The sequence below is a fragment of the Thalassophryne amazonica genome, chromosome 22, assembly GCF_902500255.1.
Source record: "Thalassophryne amazonica chromosome 22, fThaAma1.1, whole genome shotgun sequence".
NCBI lineage: Eukaryota > Metazoa > Chordata > Actinopteri > Batrachoidiformes > Batrachoididae > Thalassophryne > Thalassophryne amazonica.
The window spans coordinates 11534324-11554177 of NC_047124.1; the positions used below are offsets into that span (position 1 = coordinate 11534324).

Genomic DNA, 19854 nt, shown 5'->3' on the forward strand with positions numbered 1-19854 from the left:
ATTTCAGCAACATCAGGCCAGTGACAACCCCATCAGAGCAGAAACACATACACTCGGTGGCCACTTTATTAGGTACACCTGCTCAATTGCGTCTTAACACAAACAGCTAATCAGCCAATCACATGGCAGCAACTCAATGGATTTAGGCATCTAGACATGGTGAAGACGACTTGCTGAAATTCAAACCGAGCATCACAATGGGGAAGAAAGGGGATTTAAGTGACTTTGATTGTGGTGATTGTGGATTTAAGTGACTTTGGATGTTGTTGTCAGACGGGCTGGTTTGAGTATTTCAGAAACTGCTGATCTACTGGGATTTTCACACGCAACCATCTCTAGGGTTTACAGAGAATGATCCGAAAAAGAGAAGATATTCAGTGAGAGACACAGGAGGGGACGAAATGCCTTGTTGATGTCTGAAGTCAGAGGAGAACGGGCAGACTAGTTGAACGGGCGACTGCGTGATGCCTTCATGTTAATATGGCCCAACATCTCTGAGGAACATTTCCAGCACCTTACTCAATCTACGTCATGAAGAATTAAGGCAGTTCTGAAGGCAAAAGGCAGTCCAACCTGGTACTAGCAAGGTGTACCTAATAAAGTGGCCGGTGAGTGTATAGTTAAAAAAAGAAAAAAGTAAAAGAAAAAATAACAGATAATTGGTCTTTAATGCATGTTCATCGTGCAAAACACTCTGCTTGTATTTGCCCTCTCAAACCGCTGAGTAATGATCCTCCCCTTTGGCCAGATGATGCCGGCTTACACTTAAAGCAGCGTTTACATTAGTGCTTGTTCTGGGCCATTGCACAGGATGCTCAAAATGGGTCATTAGTGGCAAAAATATTCACACCGTCTCAGTTCATGTTGGAAGATAAAAAACGCAGCAGCGTGAGTCAAATTGCTTGTAAAGTGTGTAATGTGCAAATACTGCCACTGGGGGGCAAGTACATTACTTTATCATACAGTTGTGGGTGTGTAAGTGTGTTTTGGGGGATTGCTGCATAAGGGCAATGTGGCAGAAAGACTTTCAGAGGGACGACACTGCTGCAGCAGAGTTATACTGCCACCATCTGGAACATAATGGATCTGTGTCTATTCGAGCAGTTTTACTCTTCTGCACGCCTCCGCACACGAGCAACAACCCAGATAAACACAACCGCAAACAGCAGCTCTATTGCAAATAGTGATTTCCTGCTCATGCTGTGAATCAAGGTGCAATGACGCAATCTGTAATCGGTGAATCGCTGAAGTTCTCACATCAAAATAAATTAAAAAAAGATTTCAGATGAATCACTCCTTTGGCACTATCTGACACACAAATCCTATTTAAGTGGATGATAATACTTGATGTTACATTCTGCACAATCTGGCTGGTTTAGCAACACTGTGCAATAAAGAATTTTAAGAATAATCAGTCTGCATCCTCCATCATATGTGCAAAAAAGTTTTCCATGCATTTACAAATTAAAAGTGTTGATGTTTTCATGACAGACAGTAGCACCATAGTGATGGAAGCAAAGGGCGTACTTGTTTCCTCTGATTCCTTCCCTGCGGACTGTGGCCAGGCCCTCGCTCACCAGAGACCCAGCAATGTTCTCGCCTGATGTGTCTACAAAATAAAAAGAAAAAACAAAAACACAAGTGACATGAAATTATTTTGAAGTCATACCTGTCAAAAAACATTTTGCTTTTTTTGGTGGGGGAAGAAGGAACATAAGTCACACCACTTTTCAGTGTGATCAGGTCTTTAATGTGGAATGTGTGTGTGCTGTTCTAGTGTACTATTTATCACTAGCATTTATTCTTTTATTATTACAGTTCTTTGTTTTTGTTTAGTTATTTAATTCCTGGGAAAGGCCAATATAAATAGTTACTATAATAATAATGACAATAATAATGCCATGATTCCAATAATAATAAAACCATGATTTCGCAACACAATACAAGTCAAAGGACCCCCCCCCCCCCCAACTAGTAAAAAGAACCTGCAAACTTACTCCAGAAAATACTGTAGTCACATCTGTCCAAAAATTACTCAAGGAGTTGAAAAATAAAAACATATACAAGCATTTGAATTGGTAGTTCACTCACCTTTGCCTAAATAGACCATGCCATACTCCCTGCCCAAAGCAGTCTTGATTTCCACAGTGAAGCAGACCTCTTTTCCGATTAACTTCTTTCGCAGGAACTCTCTGGCCTGAAATGCCCATGGCTGCAATCAAGACAGAAAAATTATATGTGGAGACATACTTCTGAACCAATGTCACTGGTGGATTACAGAAAGAATAATGCTGTGGTGCAACTCCATAACAAAACCTGAGAAGATATCTGGATGAGGAAGGCTCTGGCTACCCTTCACCCCATTTGAAGTCCAATTTCTTCTCTAGCAAAGGGTCTATTGGTGGCCATTTTGGACGCCATTTTGAATCTTATACCCATGAATGAATTTAGTTTAAGCACAAATGAGTTTGCTGTGACCTGCAATGGTCTTCCCATTGAATCTCTGTGATATGTAAGTTGTTTATATGTTGTTTAAAGGTGTTTTAGAGAAAAACCCTATTTTGGCGGCCATCTTGGACACCATCTTGGATAACTGGCTTGAGGCCAGTTTTTATTTTTGGGAACATCCTGATTGTGTTTTGGGGTCATCTAAGGAACCTAAAGTTGGGAAAAAGTTGGATTTAGTCCTGGGGGGTTGCAAAGGTAGTCGTCATAGCTCACCTAGTACAAGGAATCAGAGGACAACTGCAGACGACCTACATTCCAAAAGAATCTAGAGGATTAATGATAATGACAATCAAATCAAATGTCACCGATACATACGATGAAAAACAAATCATCTTGGCGTCCAGATGTAGCACATAAACTGGGAGATTGATCATCGATGTTTTAACAATACATCAAATTGTATGCGTAGTATTGTATCTTAAGTTCATGCTCATTTAAGAGGAAAAACATTTAATTCTTGGCTCTGTCATCATTTACATGAACAGAGTATAAATGTTGATTTATACTGTAAATAAGCCACAGCTGCTCGACAGAAATGAGAATAGTAAAGCAACTTGGCAAACAGCCCACGGCAATCTCTTTTCCCCACAGTACAAACAAAGATATACACACACACACACATTAGGATGAGGTCCCAAATGAGAGCATCGTGTTTGGCTGGAAGGGCTACTGAACAGGACCTTGTTCAGTCTTAGCCAAAAACAGGCACAAACAAAAACAACAGGATGGGGCCGCTCACCTCATCGGGGGTGTCCTTGGTGTCGGGCTGGCCCTGAGCTGCTCTGCGAGCCATGGCCCCGGCCCGGATATTGCTGAGGTTGATCTGACGTTCTGGGGGTGGGCCACCTCGAGGCTGGCCCCGAACAATGATAGCACAGCCTGACAAGACCTGTAGGGGGCGACAGAGAGTGGGGGGAAGACTGCAAGCTGAGGACTGAGGATCAACATGTGTGCAATTGTGTAAATGAAAGTAAAGTCTTTAAATTTTCTCTCCACAGGACTTCAGAGATGTATTTGTATCAAGGTTACGGTAATAAAAATATAATATAATAATATAAAGGTTACGGTACCCGGAGGAGCTGGGGGAGGTGTGTGTGGATCGGGAGGTCTGGGCGGCTTTGTTTGACCTGCTGTCCCCGCGACCCGACTCCGGATAAAGCGGAAGAAAATGGATGGATGGATGGATGGTTACGGTAATACTCAACTAATGCGCTAGCCTTACGACTAGACCTCTTCAAACAAAACATACCCCAATGCAATACCAGTAAATTAGAGCTGATATACTTAAATTTGTGTATTTTCCCCTCCAAACTGGAGACAATACTGCATCAATAATAGATTCCTAGATTCCTTCTGAACTATTACACAGCAGGAAAGAAGCTTCCCACTGGGTGTTGCCTTGGTGACCGTGTCTCACAAGGTGAGGTGAAATCATGCCATCTATTAGCTAAATGAATAAATAAATAAATAAGGCCCACTCTCAGGTTTGACGACCGTGGCATTTACACGAATCTAAGCAAACACTTTTTATCTGCCGACTCTCTCGTGCGTCTGCAGGGAGCATCCCTGCGGACTGTTGATCTAAGATGTGGAGTAGATAAAGTCTTTCATCAAATGACCGCTGAATCTCAACCTTCGTGTACAGGCCAAGCAGACGCATTGCTGCCATTTTTACATACTCTGCAGTCGCTACGCTGCTCCTCATATCATGATCAAGTTCCATTTGGAACATATTACCTGGACTTCTTGCAAGGCACCGATTGCATAAGATAAAGGACAATGATTGTTTCAAATTACCACATTAGCCATACTATCTGAGGAACAATAAATAAGTGGGGAGACAATCCAGCCATGATGAAATTTCGCACCAAATGAAAAGTTATATCAAAATCATATGAAACTAGAAACAGATTTTGCTGATAAAGTCTTCCATCACGTCCTTCTTAAGAGACACCAATACCCAGAGGTTTGTTTGCGTTGTTCTAAGAGCAGCGTTTATGCCAACACCTGAAGACAACTCTATCAGTTAATTACACATGCTACCTGTGATAATATACGTGTTGAGGAGCATGAGTGACACTTGCTGTGTTAGACTGCAAGTCCAAAGAACATCCAAATAAGTGATAATTAACAGTATCATTGATGCAAAGAAGCTGCTTTTCCTTTGTACCTCGTAACATATACAGAGATCTGCCACATCTTCAAACGTCTTATTTCTGCACCTTTTATCACTGCTACAGAGTAACTACTAGTAACGCTAGAATTGTAATCTTTTATCAGATCATAGCTGACAATCCAATCCAACCTTCAGAGGTATGTTTTTGCAGAGAGTGACACAATATAGCTGCAAATTACCCCTGATGCTGATGCCGGCTGAGGTGCAGCCGTTTACGACAGAAAAGTAAGTATTCTGCATCAGAGAGGCATGTATAGTCACAGATAAGGATTAAATCAAATATGGGCCGAGCAAGCAGGACACGACCAGTACGTGTACACAATGGTCATGATCATGGACCACAGTGAGCAATAACGTGTAAGCCATCATGAGATGAGCTGGTTTTAATGTGTGTGTGTGGGGGACGAGTGGACAACACTGACAACATGGATATCAGGTCCAGATAATGCTGGTGGTCTTTGCATACTATCCCAAGCAGCATTTGTCACTCATCACTGGAGCAAATGGCAACAACAAAGAAATCATCTAAAACAGTTGTTTTCAAACTGTGAGTTCTTCGGGGGGGCGCAAGGGATGGGTATCATAAACCACATCTTTTTGAGAATCATTAAGATATGATTCGATCCACCATCGGTCCTTCAGAGCGTTGTTTTTGAGGGTGTTTATTGGGAAAATGATCATTTCTTTACGTTGATTACAGACTCTGCAGCGGGACTGTAATCAACCGCTTCTATAACGGCTCCACTTTGAAGCCTGCTTTGTTGGTTCATTGCTTCGTTGTTTTTCAGAAGCGACAAGTCTGCTCTCTCAAAGCCATTTAAAGATGTCAATCATGAGTCACTCTTGTGCGGATTATAATTACTAACTGGGACGCTTGTCTTGTTGCACGTAAGAAACGAGAATCATCCTCCGTTCCGTTCGCACAGCTCCAAACGCTGCGCCACTCTCTGCCGAGGCAGAGCCCGCTTAAAATTAATAGCTTATTATAGTTTAGTTTATTATTATTTATGTCCAGAGATCAAGGATCCACTGACCAATTTTCATATTTATTTACTTTAAGACTCAAAATGTTATTGACATAGAAAACTTGTAAAGCCTACTTTTAGTATGCAGAAAATTCACAGGAGGTACTGATAAGGGAATTGATAAGGAATCAGATTGATAAGCGGAATCATTAATGGCATCGATCTCGATAGAATCTTATCAATACACATCCCTTATTATTAACACTCAACAAAAATATAAACGCAACACTTTTGATTTTGCTCCCATTTTGTATGAGATGAACTCAAAGATCTAAAACTTTTTCCACATACACAATATTACCATCTCCCTCAAATATTGTTCACAAACCAGTCTAAATCTGTGATAGTGAGCACTTCTCCTTTGCTGAGATAATCCATCCCACCTCACAGGTGTGCCATATCAAGATGCTGATTAAACACCATGATTAGTGCACAGGTGTGCCTTAGACTGCCTACAATAAAAGGCCACTCTGAAATGTGCAGTTTTGTTTTACTGGGGGGGATACCAGTCAGTATCTGGTGTGACCACCATTTGCCTCATGCAGTGCAACACATCTCCTTCGCATAGAGTTGATCAGGTTGTCAATTGTGGCCTGTGGAATGTTGGTCCACTCTTCAATGGCTGTGCGAAATTGCTGGATATTGGCAGGAACTGGTACACGCTGTCATATACGCTGGTCCAGAGCATCCCAAACATGCTCAATGGGTGACATGTCCGGTGAGTATGCCGGCCATGCAAGAACTGGGACATTTTCAGCTTCCAAGAATTGTGTACAGATCCTTGCAACATGGGGCCGTGCATTATCCTGCTGCAACATGAGGTGATGTTCTTGGATGTATGGCACAACAATGGGCCTCAGGATCTCGTCACGGTATCTCTGTGCATTCAAAATGCCATCAATAAAATGCACCTGTGTTCTTCGTCCATAACAGATGCCTGCCCATACCATAACCCCACCGCTACCATGGGCCACTCAATCCACAACAGTGATATCAGAAAACCGCTCACCCACACGATGCCACACACGCTGTCTGCCATCTGCCCTGGACAGTGTGAACCGGGATTCATCCGTGAAGAGAACACCTCTCCAACGTGCCAAACGCCAGCGAATGTGACCATTTGCCCACTCAAATCAGTTACGACGACGAACTGGAGTCAGGTCGAGACCCCGATGAGGATGACGAGCACGCAGATGAGCTTCCCTGAGACGGTTTCTGACAGTTTGTGCAGAAATTCTTTGGTTATGCAAACCGATTGTTTCAGCAGCTGTCCGAGTGGCTTGGAGGTGAACATGCTGGATGTGGAGGTCCTGGGCTGGTGTGGTTACACGTGGTCTGCGGTTGTGAGGCTGGTTGGATGTACTGCCAAATTCTCTGAAACGCCTTTGGAGACGGCTTATGGTAGAGAAATGAACATTCAATACACGAGCAACAGCTCTGGTTGACATTCCTGCTGTCAGCATGCCAATTGCACGCTCCCTCAAATCTTGCGACATCTGTGGCATTGTGCTGTGTGATAAAACTGCACCTTTCAGAGTGGCCTTTTATTGTGGGCAGTCTAAGGCACACCTGCGCACTAATCATGGTGTCTAATCAGCATCTTGGTATGGCACACCTGTGAGGTGGGATGGATTATCTCAGCAAAGGAGAAGTGCTCACTATAACAGATTTAGACTGATTTGTGAACAATATTTGAGGGAATTGGTGATATTGTGTATGTGGAAAAAGTTTTAGATCTTTGAGTTCATCTCATACAAAATGGGAGCAAAACCAAAAGTGTTGCGTTTATATTTTTGTTGAGTGTATGTTAAAAAGTGTTAGTTATGCCAAAGACATTTAAAAACACACAAAGATGTTTAAATGTTTTTTAAAAAATGATGTTTAAAAAATGAAAAAAGATAAAAAATAGAATAGAAAGTTCTTTAAAAACACACAAATACTTTTAAAACGTGTTTAACATGTAAAAAGAAACAGATTTTGAAATTGTGTCTGTGTTGTGGGGGGGGGGGGGGGGGGGGGACAGCTATTCATTTGTTCTCTGTTGGGAGGAGGCTTACTCTCCCACACTTTGAAAACCCCTGATTTTAAAAATATACAACACAGACAGCATAGGTTCGACTGTGGATTTCTAGACAGTTGAACTATAGCCATGAACGACTGGTGGCCGAGTTGGAAAAGGAGGATTTTCCCAATGACAAGAACTTCAAAAAGTCTACCTACATGTTACGTTTGTTTCTTTTTATTCGCTTCCTCCTTCTTGTATGATGAAATAATACTGAATTTATGTGGAAATGATTGTTGTACAAAAGCTTCAGATATCTGTCGCTGAGATACATATTTATTATTTATTTACATATTTTGTAGGTGTTGTTTGTGATGTATTTAATAGCCCTACGTGTTCCATTTGTAGTCCTGACCCTCAAGGACTACAAATGGAAATCAGCTGTTGCAGCTATAATCTGGTACAAACATCTCTGCTCAATGAGCATAATGTAATTGTATGCTGTCCTTGCACAATTAAATGATATGAAGAAGATATGAAGATAGATGATGACTGGAGTGCAGTTTGAAGCAGAAATGAGGTGATAATCGGTGAACCGCGGTTGATGACGCCTGCACAGCGAAGGCAGGGTGGACTGATTTTTAGGGGGGACCGTTCGGTCAGCAACAATGGCTCTAAGCTGTATTTAGGAATCAAACTGACAATTTTCCTGCTTGTGCACAACATGCTCAACTACGTTAACCACAGCAAGAATAGTTATATTCCATGTTACAATTTACAGGTTACAGTTTCTCACAACATAGAAAATATTTAGCTAACTTTGATAGATTTAAACACTGATTAAATCAATTGTGTTTACAAAAACGAACTTACCAGCATCTGATTATATAAACACTGACAAGATAACCACAAACTAGAGCTGCAATGACTAACTATTGCCTATTAAATTAATCAACAACTATTTGATAATCAAGTAATCATTTTGAGAATTTTTTTTAAATATCCACATTCTTTCATTTCAGCTTCGAATAACGTTCTGGTTTCTTTAACCAGTTTTTTTTACTCCTGTCTGGCAGCAAACTGAATATTTCTGGATTCTGAACAAAACAAGATTTGAAGGCATCATCTTGGGCTCTGTAAACCATTGATCAACATTTTTCACCATTTTCTAATATTTGATGGCTCAAACAACTTATTGATTAATCTTACAATTTTTTTTATGTATCATGAAACACAAGCAGACCGAGGCTGGCTGTAGAACAACTGGTACTACAACCCCTGGCAAAAATTATGGAATCACCGGCCTCAGAGGATGTTCATTCAGTTGTTTAATTTTGTAGAAATAAAGCACATCACAGACATGACACAAAACTAAAGTCATTTCAAATGGCAACTTTCTGGCTTTAAGAAACACTATAAGAAATCAGGAAAAATAATTGTGGCAGTCAGTAACGGTTACTTTTTTAGACCAAGCAGAGGGAAAAAAATATGGAATCACTCAATTCTGAGGAAAAAATTATGGAATCATGAAAAACAAAAGAACGCTCCAACACATCACTAGTATTTTGTTGCACCACCTCTGGCTTTTATAACAGCTTGCAGTCTCTGAGACATGGACTTAATGAGTGACAAACAGTACTCTTCATCAATCTGGCTCCAACTTCCTCTGATTGCTGTTGCCAGATCAGCTTTGCAGGTTGGTGCCTTGTCATGGACCATTTTCTTCAACTTCCACCAAAGATTTTCAATTGGATTAAGATCCGGACTATTTGCAGGCCATGACATTGACCCTATGTGTCTTTTTGCAAGGAATGTTTTCACAGTTTTTGCTCTATGGCAAGATGCATTATCATCTTGAAAAATGATTTCATCATCCCCAAACATCCTTTCAATTGATGGGATAAGAAAAGTGTCCAAAATATCAACGTAAACTTGTGCATTTATTGATGATGTAATGACACCCATCTCCCCAGTGCCTTTACCTGACATGCAGCCCCATATCATCAATGACTGTGGAAATTTACATGTTCTCTTCAGGGAGTCATCTTTATAAATCTCATTGGAACGGCACCAAGCAAAAGTTCCAGCATCATCACCTTGCCCAATGCAGATTCGAGATTCATCACTGAATATGACTTTCATCCAGTCATCCACAGTCCACGTTTGCTTTTCCTTAGCCCATTGTAACCTTGTTTTTTTCTGTTTAGGTGTTAATGATGGCTTTCGTTTAGCTTCTCTGTATGTAAATCCCATTTCCTTTAGGCGGTTTCTTACAGTTCGGTCACAGACGTTGACTCCAGTTTCCTCCCATTCGTTCCTCATTTGTTTTGTTGTGCATTTTCGATTTTTGAGACATATTGCTTTAAGTTTTCTGTCTTGACGCTTTGATGTCTTTGTTTGTATTTGGTCCAGAGTTTAGACACAGCTGACTGTGAACAACCAACATCTTTTGCAACATTGCGTGATGATTTGTTTGTTTCAACTGACATCCCCTATTGCTCCCAGTGTGTAGTGAGCGCCTTGTATGGCAGCACCCTGACATCGGGGTGAATGTGAGGCATAATTGTAAAGCACTTTGAGCGTGTGATCTGCTTTTTTTCTACAAAATTAAACAACTGAATGAACATCCTCCAAGGCCAGTGATCCCATAATTATTGCCAGGGGTTGTAATGTGCTATTAAACAAAGCACCTTGTCATAGTAAAGTTGTGACTGACAAATGACCATGTATCGACTAAGTCCATCAAATTGTATGAACTTAAATGCGCAATTGTAGTTATTTCTTAAACATCTCTGATTTAGCACAGGCTAAAAATACCTTCAGAATACACTGCTTTGCCACAACTCAAAAGCAAGCTCACGAAATTATACCCCTGCTCTGCCATACCATTTGCTTGCATGCATTATATAAGAGTGGTACATCATGTTATGAAATACTTAAATTAAACTGGTTAACCTCTGTATTTAAGAGACCAAAAAGAGCACTTATACACGCAATTAACCTCACGGGGAGCAGAGAGAGACTACTGTGATTACCATGCCTGTCAGGCTGTGACAATATGTTCAATTTTAACCAAACCTGGTGAACAAAGTCCATGAACTATCCTTGCACAACAAAGGTTATGTCAAGGTGACAGCTAGAAGGTCAAGGTGAAATCAGAGGTCATTGTCTAAAACCATTAATGAGCATATCCCAGAAATGTGGTTTTCTGCAGAGGCATCTGTTTTCCTGCATCAGATATCACATGTTGATGCCAAGCAAAGCAAAAAAATAAACTACTATTGTCTGGATGCTTTGTTGACAAACTCTATACTATGTATATAGTCAAGTCAAGTCAGAGCATGCACTGGTGCCATGCTTCGCCAACAGGATGACCCTGTTTCACCTGGCCATGTCAAACGGTGTTAGTTTAGAGATGTGGGGATGGACCACTTGTCTGCCTGGATGGCTGCCATCCACAACACCACGGAATCACCTTGGGTGGCAGACAACCGGTAACACCACAACACAGATAAGCAGAAGAAAATGAATGAAATGAATTTCCCCTTAAAGACACTGCAACAGAATTACTTCTGAAGGTGCTATATACAGTGCATCCAGAAAGTACGTATTCACAGCACTTCACTTTTTCTACATTTATTTTTATGTTACAGCCTTTTTCCAAAATGGATTACATTATTTTTTTCCTTAAAATTCTACACTCAATACCCAATAATGGCCATGTGAAAAAGAAGTTTGAGATTTAAAAAAAAAAAAAAAAAAAAAAATCACATGTACATAAGTATTCACAGTCTTTGCCATGAAGCTCAAAGTTGAGCTCAGATGTATCCTGTTTCAACTAATCATCCTTGAGATGACATGATTTTGAAAGACACACCTGTCTACAACCCCTGGCAAAAAATTATGGAATCACCGGCCTCAGAGGATGTTTATTCAGTTGTTTAATTTTGTAGGAAAAAAAGCAGATCACAGACATGACACAAAACTAAAGTCATTTCAAATGGCAACTTTTCTGGCTTTAAGAAACACTATAATAAATCAGCAAAAATCAGGAAAAATAATTGTGGCAGTCAGTAACGGTTACTTTTTTAGACCAAGCAGAGGGAAAAAAAATATGGACTCACTCAATTCTGAGGAATAAATTATGGAATCACCCTGTACATTTTCATCCCCAAAACTAACACCTGCATCAAATCAGATCTGCTTGTTAGTCTGCATCTAAAAAAGAGTGATCACACCTTGGAGAGCTGTTGCACCAAGTGGACTGACATGAATCATGGCTCCAACATGAGAGATGGTAAATGGACTGCATTTATATAGCGCTTTTCCATCTGCATCAGACGCTCAAAGTGCTTTACAATTATGCCTCACATTCACCCCGATGTCAGGGTGCTGCCATACAAGGCGCTCACTACACACTGGGAGCAATAGGGGATATCAGTTGAAACAAACAAACTCTTAAGAGGGTAAATCATCACGCAATGTTGCAAAAGATGTTGGTTGTTCACAGTCAGCTGTGTCTAAACTCTGGACCAAATACAAACAAAGACATCAAAGCGTCAAGACAGAAAACTTAAAGCAATATGTCTCAAAAATCGAAAATGCACAACAAAACAAATGAGGAACGAATGGGAGGAAACTGGAGTCAACGTCTGTGACCGAACTGTAAGAAACCGCCTAAAGCAGAGGTGGGCATCGAGGGCCGAGACACTGCAGGTTTTCCATGCAACCATTCACCTCAGCAGGTGGGTTGCTGATGAGCTTCTCCTCTGAACATAAACACCTGGTTGTCAATGAAATCACCTGCTGAGACACCTGATCATTAATGAAATCACCTGCTGAGGTGACTGGTTGCACGGAAAACCTGTAGAGTCTCGGCCCTTTATGGCACATGATTGCCCACCCCTGGCCTAAAGGAAATGGGATTTACATACAGAAAAGCTATACGAAAGCCATCATTAAGATGTTGGTTGTTCACAGTCAGCTGTGTCTAAACTCTGGACCAAATACAAACAACATGGGAAGGTTGTTAAAGGCAAACATACTGGTAGACCAAGGAAGACATCAAAGCGTCAAGACAGAAAATTTAAAGCAATATGTCTCAAAAATCGAAAATGCACAACAAATGAGGAACAAAAGGGAGGAAACTGGAGTCAACATCTGTGATCGAACTGTAAGAAACCACCTAAAGGAAATGGGATTTACATCTAGAAAAGCTAAACAAAAGCCATCATTAACACCTAAACGGAAAAAAACAAGGTTACAATGGGCTAAGGAAAAGCAATCATGGACTGTGGATGACTGGATGAAAGTCATATTCAGTGATGAATCGCGAATCTGCATTGGGCAAGGTGATGATGCTGGAACTTTTGTTTGGTGCCGTTCCAATGAGATTTATAAAGATGACTGCCTGAAGAGAACATGTAAATTTCCACAGTCATTGATGATATGGGGCTGCATGTCAGGTAAAGGCACTGGGGAGATGGCTGTCATTACATCATCAATAAATGCACAAGTTTACGTTGATATTTTGGACACTTTTCTTATCCCATCAATTGAAAGGATGTTTGGGGATGATGAAATCATTTTTCAAGATGATAATGCATCTTGCCATAGAGCAAAAACTGTGAAAACATTCCTTGCAAAAAGACACACAGGGTCAATGTCATGGCCTACAAATAGTCCAGATCTTAATCCAATTGAAAATCTTTGGTGGAAGTTGAAGAAAATGGTCCATGACAAGGCTCCAACCTGCAAAGCTGACCTGGCAACAGCAATCAGAGAAAGTTGGAGCCAGATTGATGAAGAGTACTGTTTGTCACTCATTAAGTCCATGCCTCAGAGACTGCAAGCTGTTAAAGCCAGAGGTGGTGCAACAAAATACTAGTGATGTGTTGGAGCGTTCTTTTGTTTTTCATGATTCCATAATTTTTTCCTCAGAATTGAGTGATTCCATATTTTTTTCCCCTCTGCTTGGTCTAAAAAAGTAACCGTTACTGACTGCCACAATTTTTTTTCCTGATTTCTTATAGTGTTTCTTAAAGCCAGAAAGTTGCCATTTGAAATGACTTTAGTTTTGTGTCATGTCTGTGATCTGCTTTTTTTCTACAAAATTAAACAACTGAATGAACATCCTCCGAGGCCGGTGATTCCATAATTTTTGCCAGGGGTTGTACATATATGGTCCCACAGTTGACAACCAGAGCACAATCCAAGCATGAAGTCAAAGAATTGTCTGTAGACCTCCGAGACAGAATTGAATCGAGACATAATTCTGGGGAATTGTACCGAAACATTTCAGCTGCTTTGAAGGTCCCAATGAGCACAGTTTCCTCCATCATCTGTAAATGGAAGGACTCTTCCTAAAGCTGGCTGGCCATCTAAACTGAGCAATCAGGGAAGAAGGGCCTTAGTCAGGGAGATGACCAAGAACATGATGGTCACTCTGTGAGAGCTCCATCATTCCTCTGAAGAGAGGAGAACCTTCCAAAAGGACAACCATCTCTGCAGTAATCCACCAATCAGGCCTATATGGTAGAGCGGCCAATCCTTAGTAAAAGGCACATGGCAGCCCACCTGGAGTTTGCCAAACTGCACCTTAAAGACTCTCAGACCATGAGAAACAAAATTCTCTGGTCTGATGAGACAAAAATTGAACTCTTTGGAGGAAACCAGGCACCATCCCTACAGTGAATGTGAAATTACAGGAGCAAGAAAGCTCTAAGTGGCAGTGTTCTGTGGTTATTTGACTGGTATATCGAGCAAATCCTAGCTAGAAAATACTCATTCATTCTGGATTTACTACGTTTGACATTTTAGCAGGTGAAACACGACGCAGTTGCACTTCTATGAAACAGGCGAGTGACAATAAATGAGACACTTGTCACATAGCTAGGAGGCTAGCAGGCTACTGAGCTAATTTGCATGTGGTCATGTTTTAAAGTGAACAAAGTCAAATTCGCGTTCAGCGGCACCGCAGACCAGAAACGTTAATGTCCTCAACAGCTGAGCAGCAACAAGAAAAGAATACAAAAAGTTATCAAAATTAGCTGGGAAACTTAGCATCTGTCAGAGCTAACAAGCTAATCAACAGCTTGTGGTAGCTAGTTAGCAGCAGCTAAGAGTAGACCTGCCAGTTTCACATCTGTCAAAGATTCTTACTAATAGAAAGGGAATTCATAAAGAAGACCAGCAAATGTTGGGGAGTTAGTGACATGTCTTTGGCCAGAATGCCAAAAGCTGCGACTGTGTTTACGAAGCTCCATAAGTTTACTGGAAATGTAGGCAGCTTAGCCTAAATTAGCCTGGCTAAGCTAACAAGCAGTGTCGCTCACACATCCACGTTAGAGATTCCTACCATCTTCACAATTCCTCTCTGCAGAGGAGCAGCCGGAGCGGGGGCTGCCTGAGCCGCTGCCGAAACAGATGCCATGTCCAAAGGGGAGAGCTACGAGGCCGTTAGCGGGTGATCGGGTAAAGGGAGCTGGGACTCTGCTGTTCTGCTCAGAGAGCAAAGAGAGAGAGAGGGGCAAAATAAATAAAAAATAAAAAAGACTGACAGCGGCTATCAACACACACGTCGGTACCGAAAAGACACAGTTGTAGTGCGGCCACGCGTGTGAAAACCGTTCCGGGTTGTGTAAGTGCAATGAAGGGGAGTGAACGGGAATCCGTCTCCCAGCGCGTCAGCTCGTCCGACTGAAAAAAGTTCCGGAGCAAAAGGTGCGACACGTCAGCGTACCGTTAACGCGACGCTGCCTTCACGGACCGTCGGACACCGCGCTGCTCACATTGTAGACATTTTCAGCCAGTTAATATCGATCGGCAGATAAAAGTTGTTGGTGAAAAGTATTTTGCAGACATCAGTGCAAAAGTAACTCAGGAATATATATATATATATATATATATATATATATATATATATATATATATATATATATATATATATATATATATATATATATATATATATATATATATATATATATATATGTGTGTGTGTGTGTGTGTGTGTGTGTGTGTGTGTGTGTGTGTGTGTGTGTGTGTGTGTGTGTGAAAAAAATAAAAAAAAGTTAAAGTAAATATGTTAATGAATGTATTAATTCAAATTAACGAAGTATATAAAATCCCCCTCCCGAATAAAAATGGCAATTTTTAGTAGTTTTATTTAGTAATAGTGAGTTGATCCATAAAATATACTTCATTACAAGCCAATTACCATCCCAGAGAGGGTTTGATTAGAGACTGAAATGATAACAACTTCTTCACCAACAAAGCTATCACCTCCCACCTATCCTGGATTCCAGAGAATTGTTAGAGCTGCTTCACAAACAGACAGCTGTTATTACTACTACTATGCTACTGTTACCCACAGTGCAAAACAGAACGCCTCCGCAGGTCATTTATTCCAACTGCTGTCAGACTGTATAATACCTCCAAAATGTTTTTAGCACCATAACCACCTGCTCATTTTTGCAGAAGTAACTACGTCTTCTTCCACCTTTTGTGCTTTATTACATGTACAACTGTGCAATTTATCCTGTGCAATACCATATCTATACATACTTATTCATATATTTACTCGTTTATATTCTATTTTTCACGTAATCTGTTCACATTAGTATTTATGCACCCACCAGCAAACATTGCAATATACTTTAATCACCTTTCTTTAATGTAAATATTTTACGTGAAAAACGTTCACATCAGCCATCAACAGCTAACGAAAGGGGGGATCATAACACCCATCTGTGGAACACCTTGATTGGGGACATGATCTCACACAATCGCCACCAGGGGGCATTCATATCATGCATAAGCAGGGATAATCATCTACATCAGGACATGAATTCAGCATTTCATTAAATTATTCTCAAACTGTTATATGTCCAGTCCAGGGACCTAACCTAACTTTTACAAACTAGTGATGTCAGGTGAAAAACAATTTATCTACTTTATTAAAATCTTTGCAATTAATTAATCAAAATTAATTGCATGTAAAAAAAAAATTGAATGTGTGTGTGTGTGTGTGTGTGTGTGTGTGTGTGTGTGTGTGTGTGTGTGTGTGTGTGTAGCCAAAAAATACTCAACAGATTTCTTTCAAAAATAGTCTTTGTATCAGATCCAATACAAAGTCATTTTGCAATTCTTTTTCTCATTATCTCTAAGTCCCACTCTTTAATATTACATATTATTACACACAATTTACATTAATAGAATTCAATAATAACAACAGAAATAACAATAACAGTAATAACAACAACAACAATAATAATAATAGTGATAATAATAATTCCTTTTTCAGTTATTCATTTGTTTTTTTAAAACAACACGGCACATATGACCAATTTAAATGTTGGCGCACGCATCATCTTCAGAAATGTGCAATTTTAGTGGTACTTGGAGATTCTCAGTCACACTTTCTGCTGAAGAGAAAAAAAAATCTGCGTTTATAACGGAGTGATTTAACATTTAAAACAACTGTACAAGAGAAAAAAAAAATCTGCGTTTATAACAGTGATTTAACATTTAAAACAACTGTACAAGAGAAAAAAAAATCTGCGTTTATAACAGAGTGATTTAACATTTAAAACAACCTTTACTGTCATTTTAATGCGTTTTAAATGCAAATAATCTTTCGTACATGCTGACGGTTCTCTTAAAAATAATACTCCAAAAATGATTAGCACAAAAAAATGACAGAAAAAGGAATAAGAAATTAGGTGACGAAAGGTTTGGTGTACTTTAAGAATATTTTTTTTTTACAAAATGATTTATCATTTTGTGGTTTAAATGTGTTTGGCACAAGGTATTGCGCACTAAATATTTTGCATTTTGACCATAAAATAACTAACACAAGCTGCTTTAACAGATAAAGTCTCTTTTGGTTCTTTTTTTTATGCCTTTGAGGCCACTGCAAATTACATGTTGTTTTGTTGTCTTTGTTCTGTTGACATGGAAATATCTTTAATTTAGTGCGTTTCTTTTGATAATCCATAATAAAATGGGTGACTGCCCCTGCAACAAATTTATTTCAAAGCAAAACATTTGAGAGTTGATTAATCGTCGCGTGGCATCTTTTAGTTTATGCGTTTTTGCAGCGCAGCCTGCTGAAACCTGCGCATTCTGGCCTCACTCGTGGAATAGTTTGGATAAAAATGATCTGTATCAAATCCATAAGACTCCTTGTCCACGTGGGAAACACGTCGAACCTCCAAATTAGATGTTGAATCTGCTGCTGGCTTCTAACCAGGTGGGAAAAAACATCCAAAACAAGCAGCCGTGGATGCGGCACCGTTGCGCACGCGGTGCCGTGGTGCGCCTCGGAGAGGTTTCGTAACCCTTTTACGCGGGTTAATTTAACCCATTTCTCGACGTCTCGCGGCGCTTTCAGGTCAAATACAGGTCGCTTATGCGCCAAAGAAAATCTCAGGATGTGCCACTTGGTTTTGTTTCGCTCCTTCTTTTGTTTTTAGACCTTTAAAGCGGTCGCATCCCCCCGCTGGCAAGTTCGGATTTAAATTTACGCACAGGAAAAATGTGGCGCAGCCTTAACAGCGCAGCCAGAGTGGCGTTATCAGGCCCATCTGGCACACACACTGCGTGCAATAACGCACTGTAAATCGGTGATCACGCTTATAAATAAAAACGCTTGCCTTATTTGTCCAAAAGTGACGGTTGGCATGGAGATAATAGTGTCCCAAAAATGTATGTGCTCTCTGTAAGCGGTCAGATTGTACACACAGAGTCTTATTGTCCTGTAAGTCGTGGTTAATGTATAATTTGGGCCATATGGCATTTTCAAATCCGAGCTTTTATTTCGGTGGCACTTCGGCCTGTGTGGACACAACTAATGATATCCAATTAGTCATTAAACAGGCCAAAAGACGAGTCTTGCGTGGGGTTTCACATGGGTTAATATTTGCTCATCAAATATTTCCCTTTGAGACGTTTACAGCGCGTTTTTATCTGTTGGCTGCAACCAGAGAACATCTGTGAGGGTTATTTCTTTTTTTTTTTTTTAGCCTCCCACTTGTGGATAAACCAGCTCCAGTTGGCTCTCCGCTTGCGCCCCACATCACGAGCCGATTTGTTTGAAAGAAAATGTCATAAAAATGATAGATGTATGATTTATCAAAAGCACTTTACCATATGGCCGTGGTCATTAGAGCAGATTTCCAAATGTTTGCTTTATGAAAGGAGGCCAGAGATCCTTTTAATCCGCGCCACTTAACCTGCAAGGACGCGCCAGTCACGTGACCACAAGTGCCCCCGAATGAGAAACACACACACATACACCAAATCTTCTTTATCATCATTTATCCTCTGTAAAAATTCAACATTTATGTCTCTGTTTTTTAAGCTTTCGCAGAAATTGCTTCTCTTGTGCTAAATCAAAGCTTCGCTACGCAGGTCGCCTAATTGGCGCAACAAAAGGAGGATGACTGACTCGTCAAACTTAAACATAACTGGTTTTGAGATCAAAACAAATTTTAAACGATCCACAACAGAAATACTTAGTTTGTGCAACAGGATGCAGTGCAATTCGAGTATATTTTCTTCGAATCTGAAATATCTGGGTTTGTTAAAGGATCACCTGCTAAATTTGGAGGCGCAGGTTCACGTGTTTGTTTGTTTTTTAAAGTGCTTGAATAATGCCTAATGTTGCCAGAATAAATGTCTTGCAGTCATGTGCATTTTGGATTTCTGTGTCCTGTTAAGTGTGGCGCATTATTGGCTCTGCAGGTACCGAACCGTGACGTCATGTTGGACTGCGCAGCTCTTTAAATTTGTGCAGAAGGGGCGTGATTCCTGCCAGTGTCACTCTGCGCACGTTGCCAAGACAGTTTCTTTTCCCCTTCATTATTATTATTACTTCTTTTTTTTTTTTTTTTTTTACCTATAAGCTGTTTTGCTCCGAACTTTACGCACGTGGATTTGACTGACTTCACCAAACCTGCGGCAAACCTGGAAATGTGCGAAACAAACGTGGACCTGCTGCGCAAAGGTACATTTCACAGTTTATATGCTGCAAATTTTTAAATTAATAAATCCAATTACACTAGTTGATGCCAGCTTTTCGGTGCCACCCAGGTGTGCGTCAGTGAACTTGAAATATATTTTGTGTGTGTGTTAGACGGTGG

The 19854-nt window shown here is 40.4% G+C and overlaps 1 protein-coding gene across 1 annotated transcript in view; it reads right to left on the reverse strand.

Annotated features, from left to right (window-relative positions):
• snd1 (staphylococcal nuclease and tudor domain containing 1) overlaps positions 1–15350 on the reverse strand; it is a 311160-nt gene extending 295810 nt beyond the window's left edge. The window contains exons 1-4 of the mRNA XM_034162933.1: positions 15069–15350; positions 3248–3397; positions 2092–2212; positions 1528–1609 (exon numbers count right to left, since the gene is read on the reverse strand). Coding sequence (XP_034018824.1) covers positions 1528–1609; positions 2092–2212; positions 3248–3397; positions 15069–15143 — 428 coding nt within the window. The 5' untranslated portion in view covers positions 15144–15350. The remainder of the gene's footprint in view (positions 1–1527; positions 1610–2091; positions 2213–3247; positions 3398–15068) is intronic.
• Between the last annotated feature and the right edge of the window lie 4504 nt (positions 15351–19854).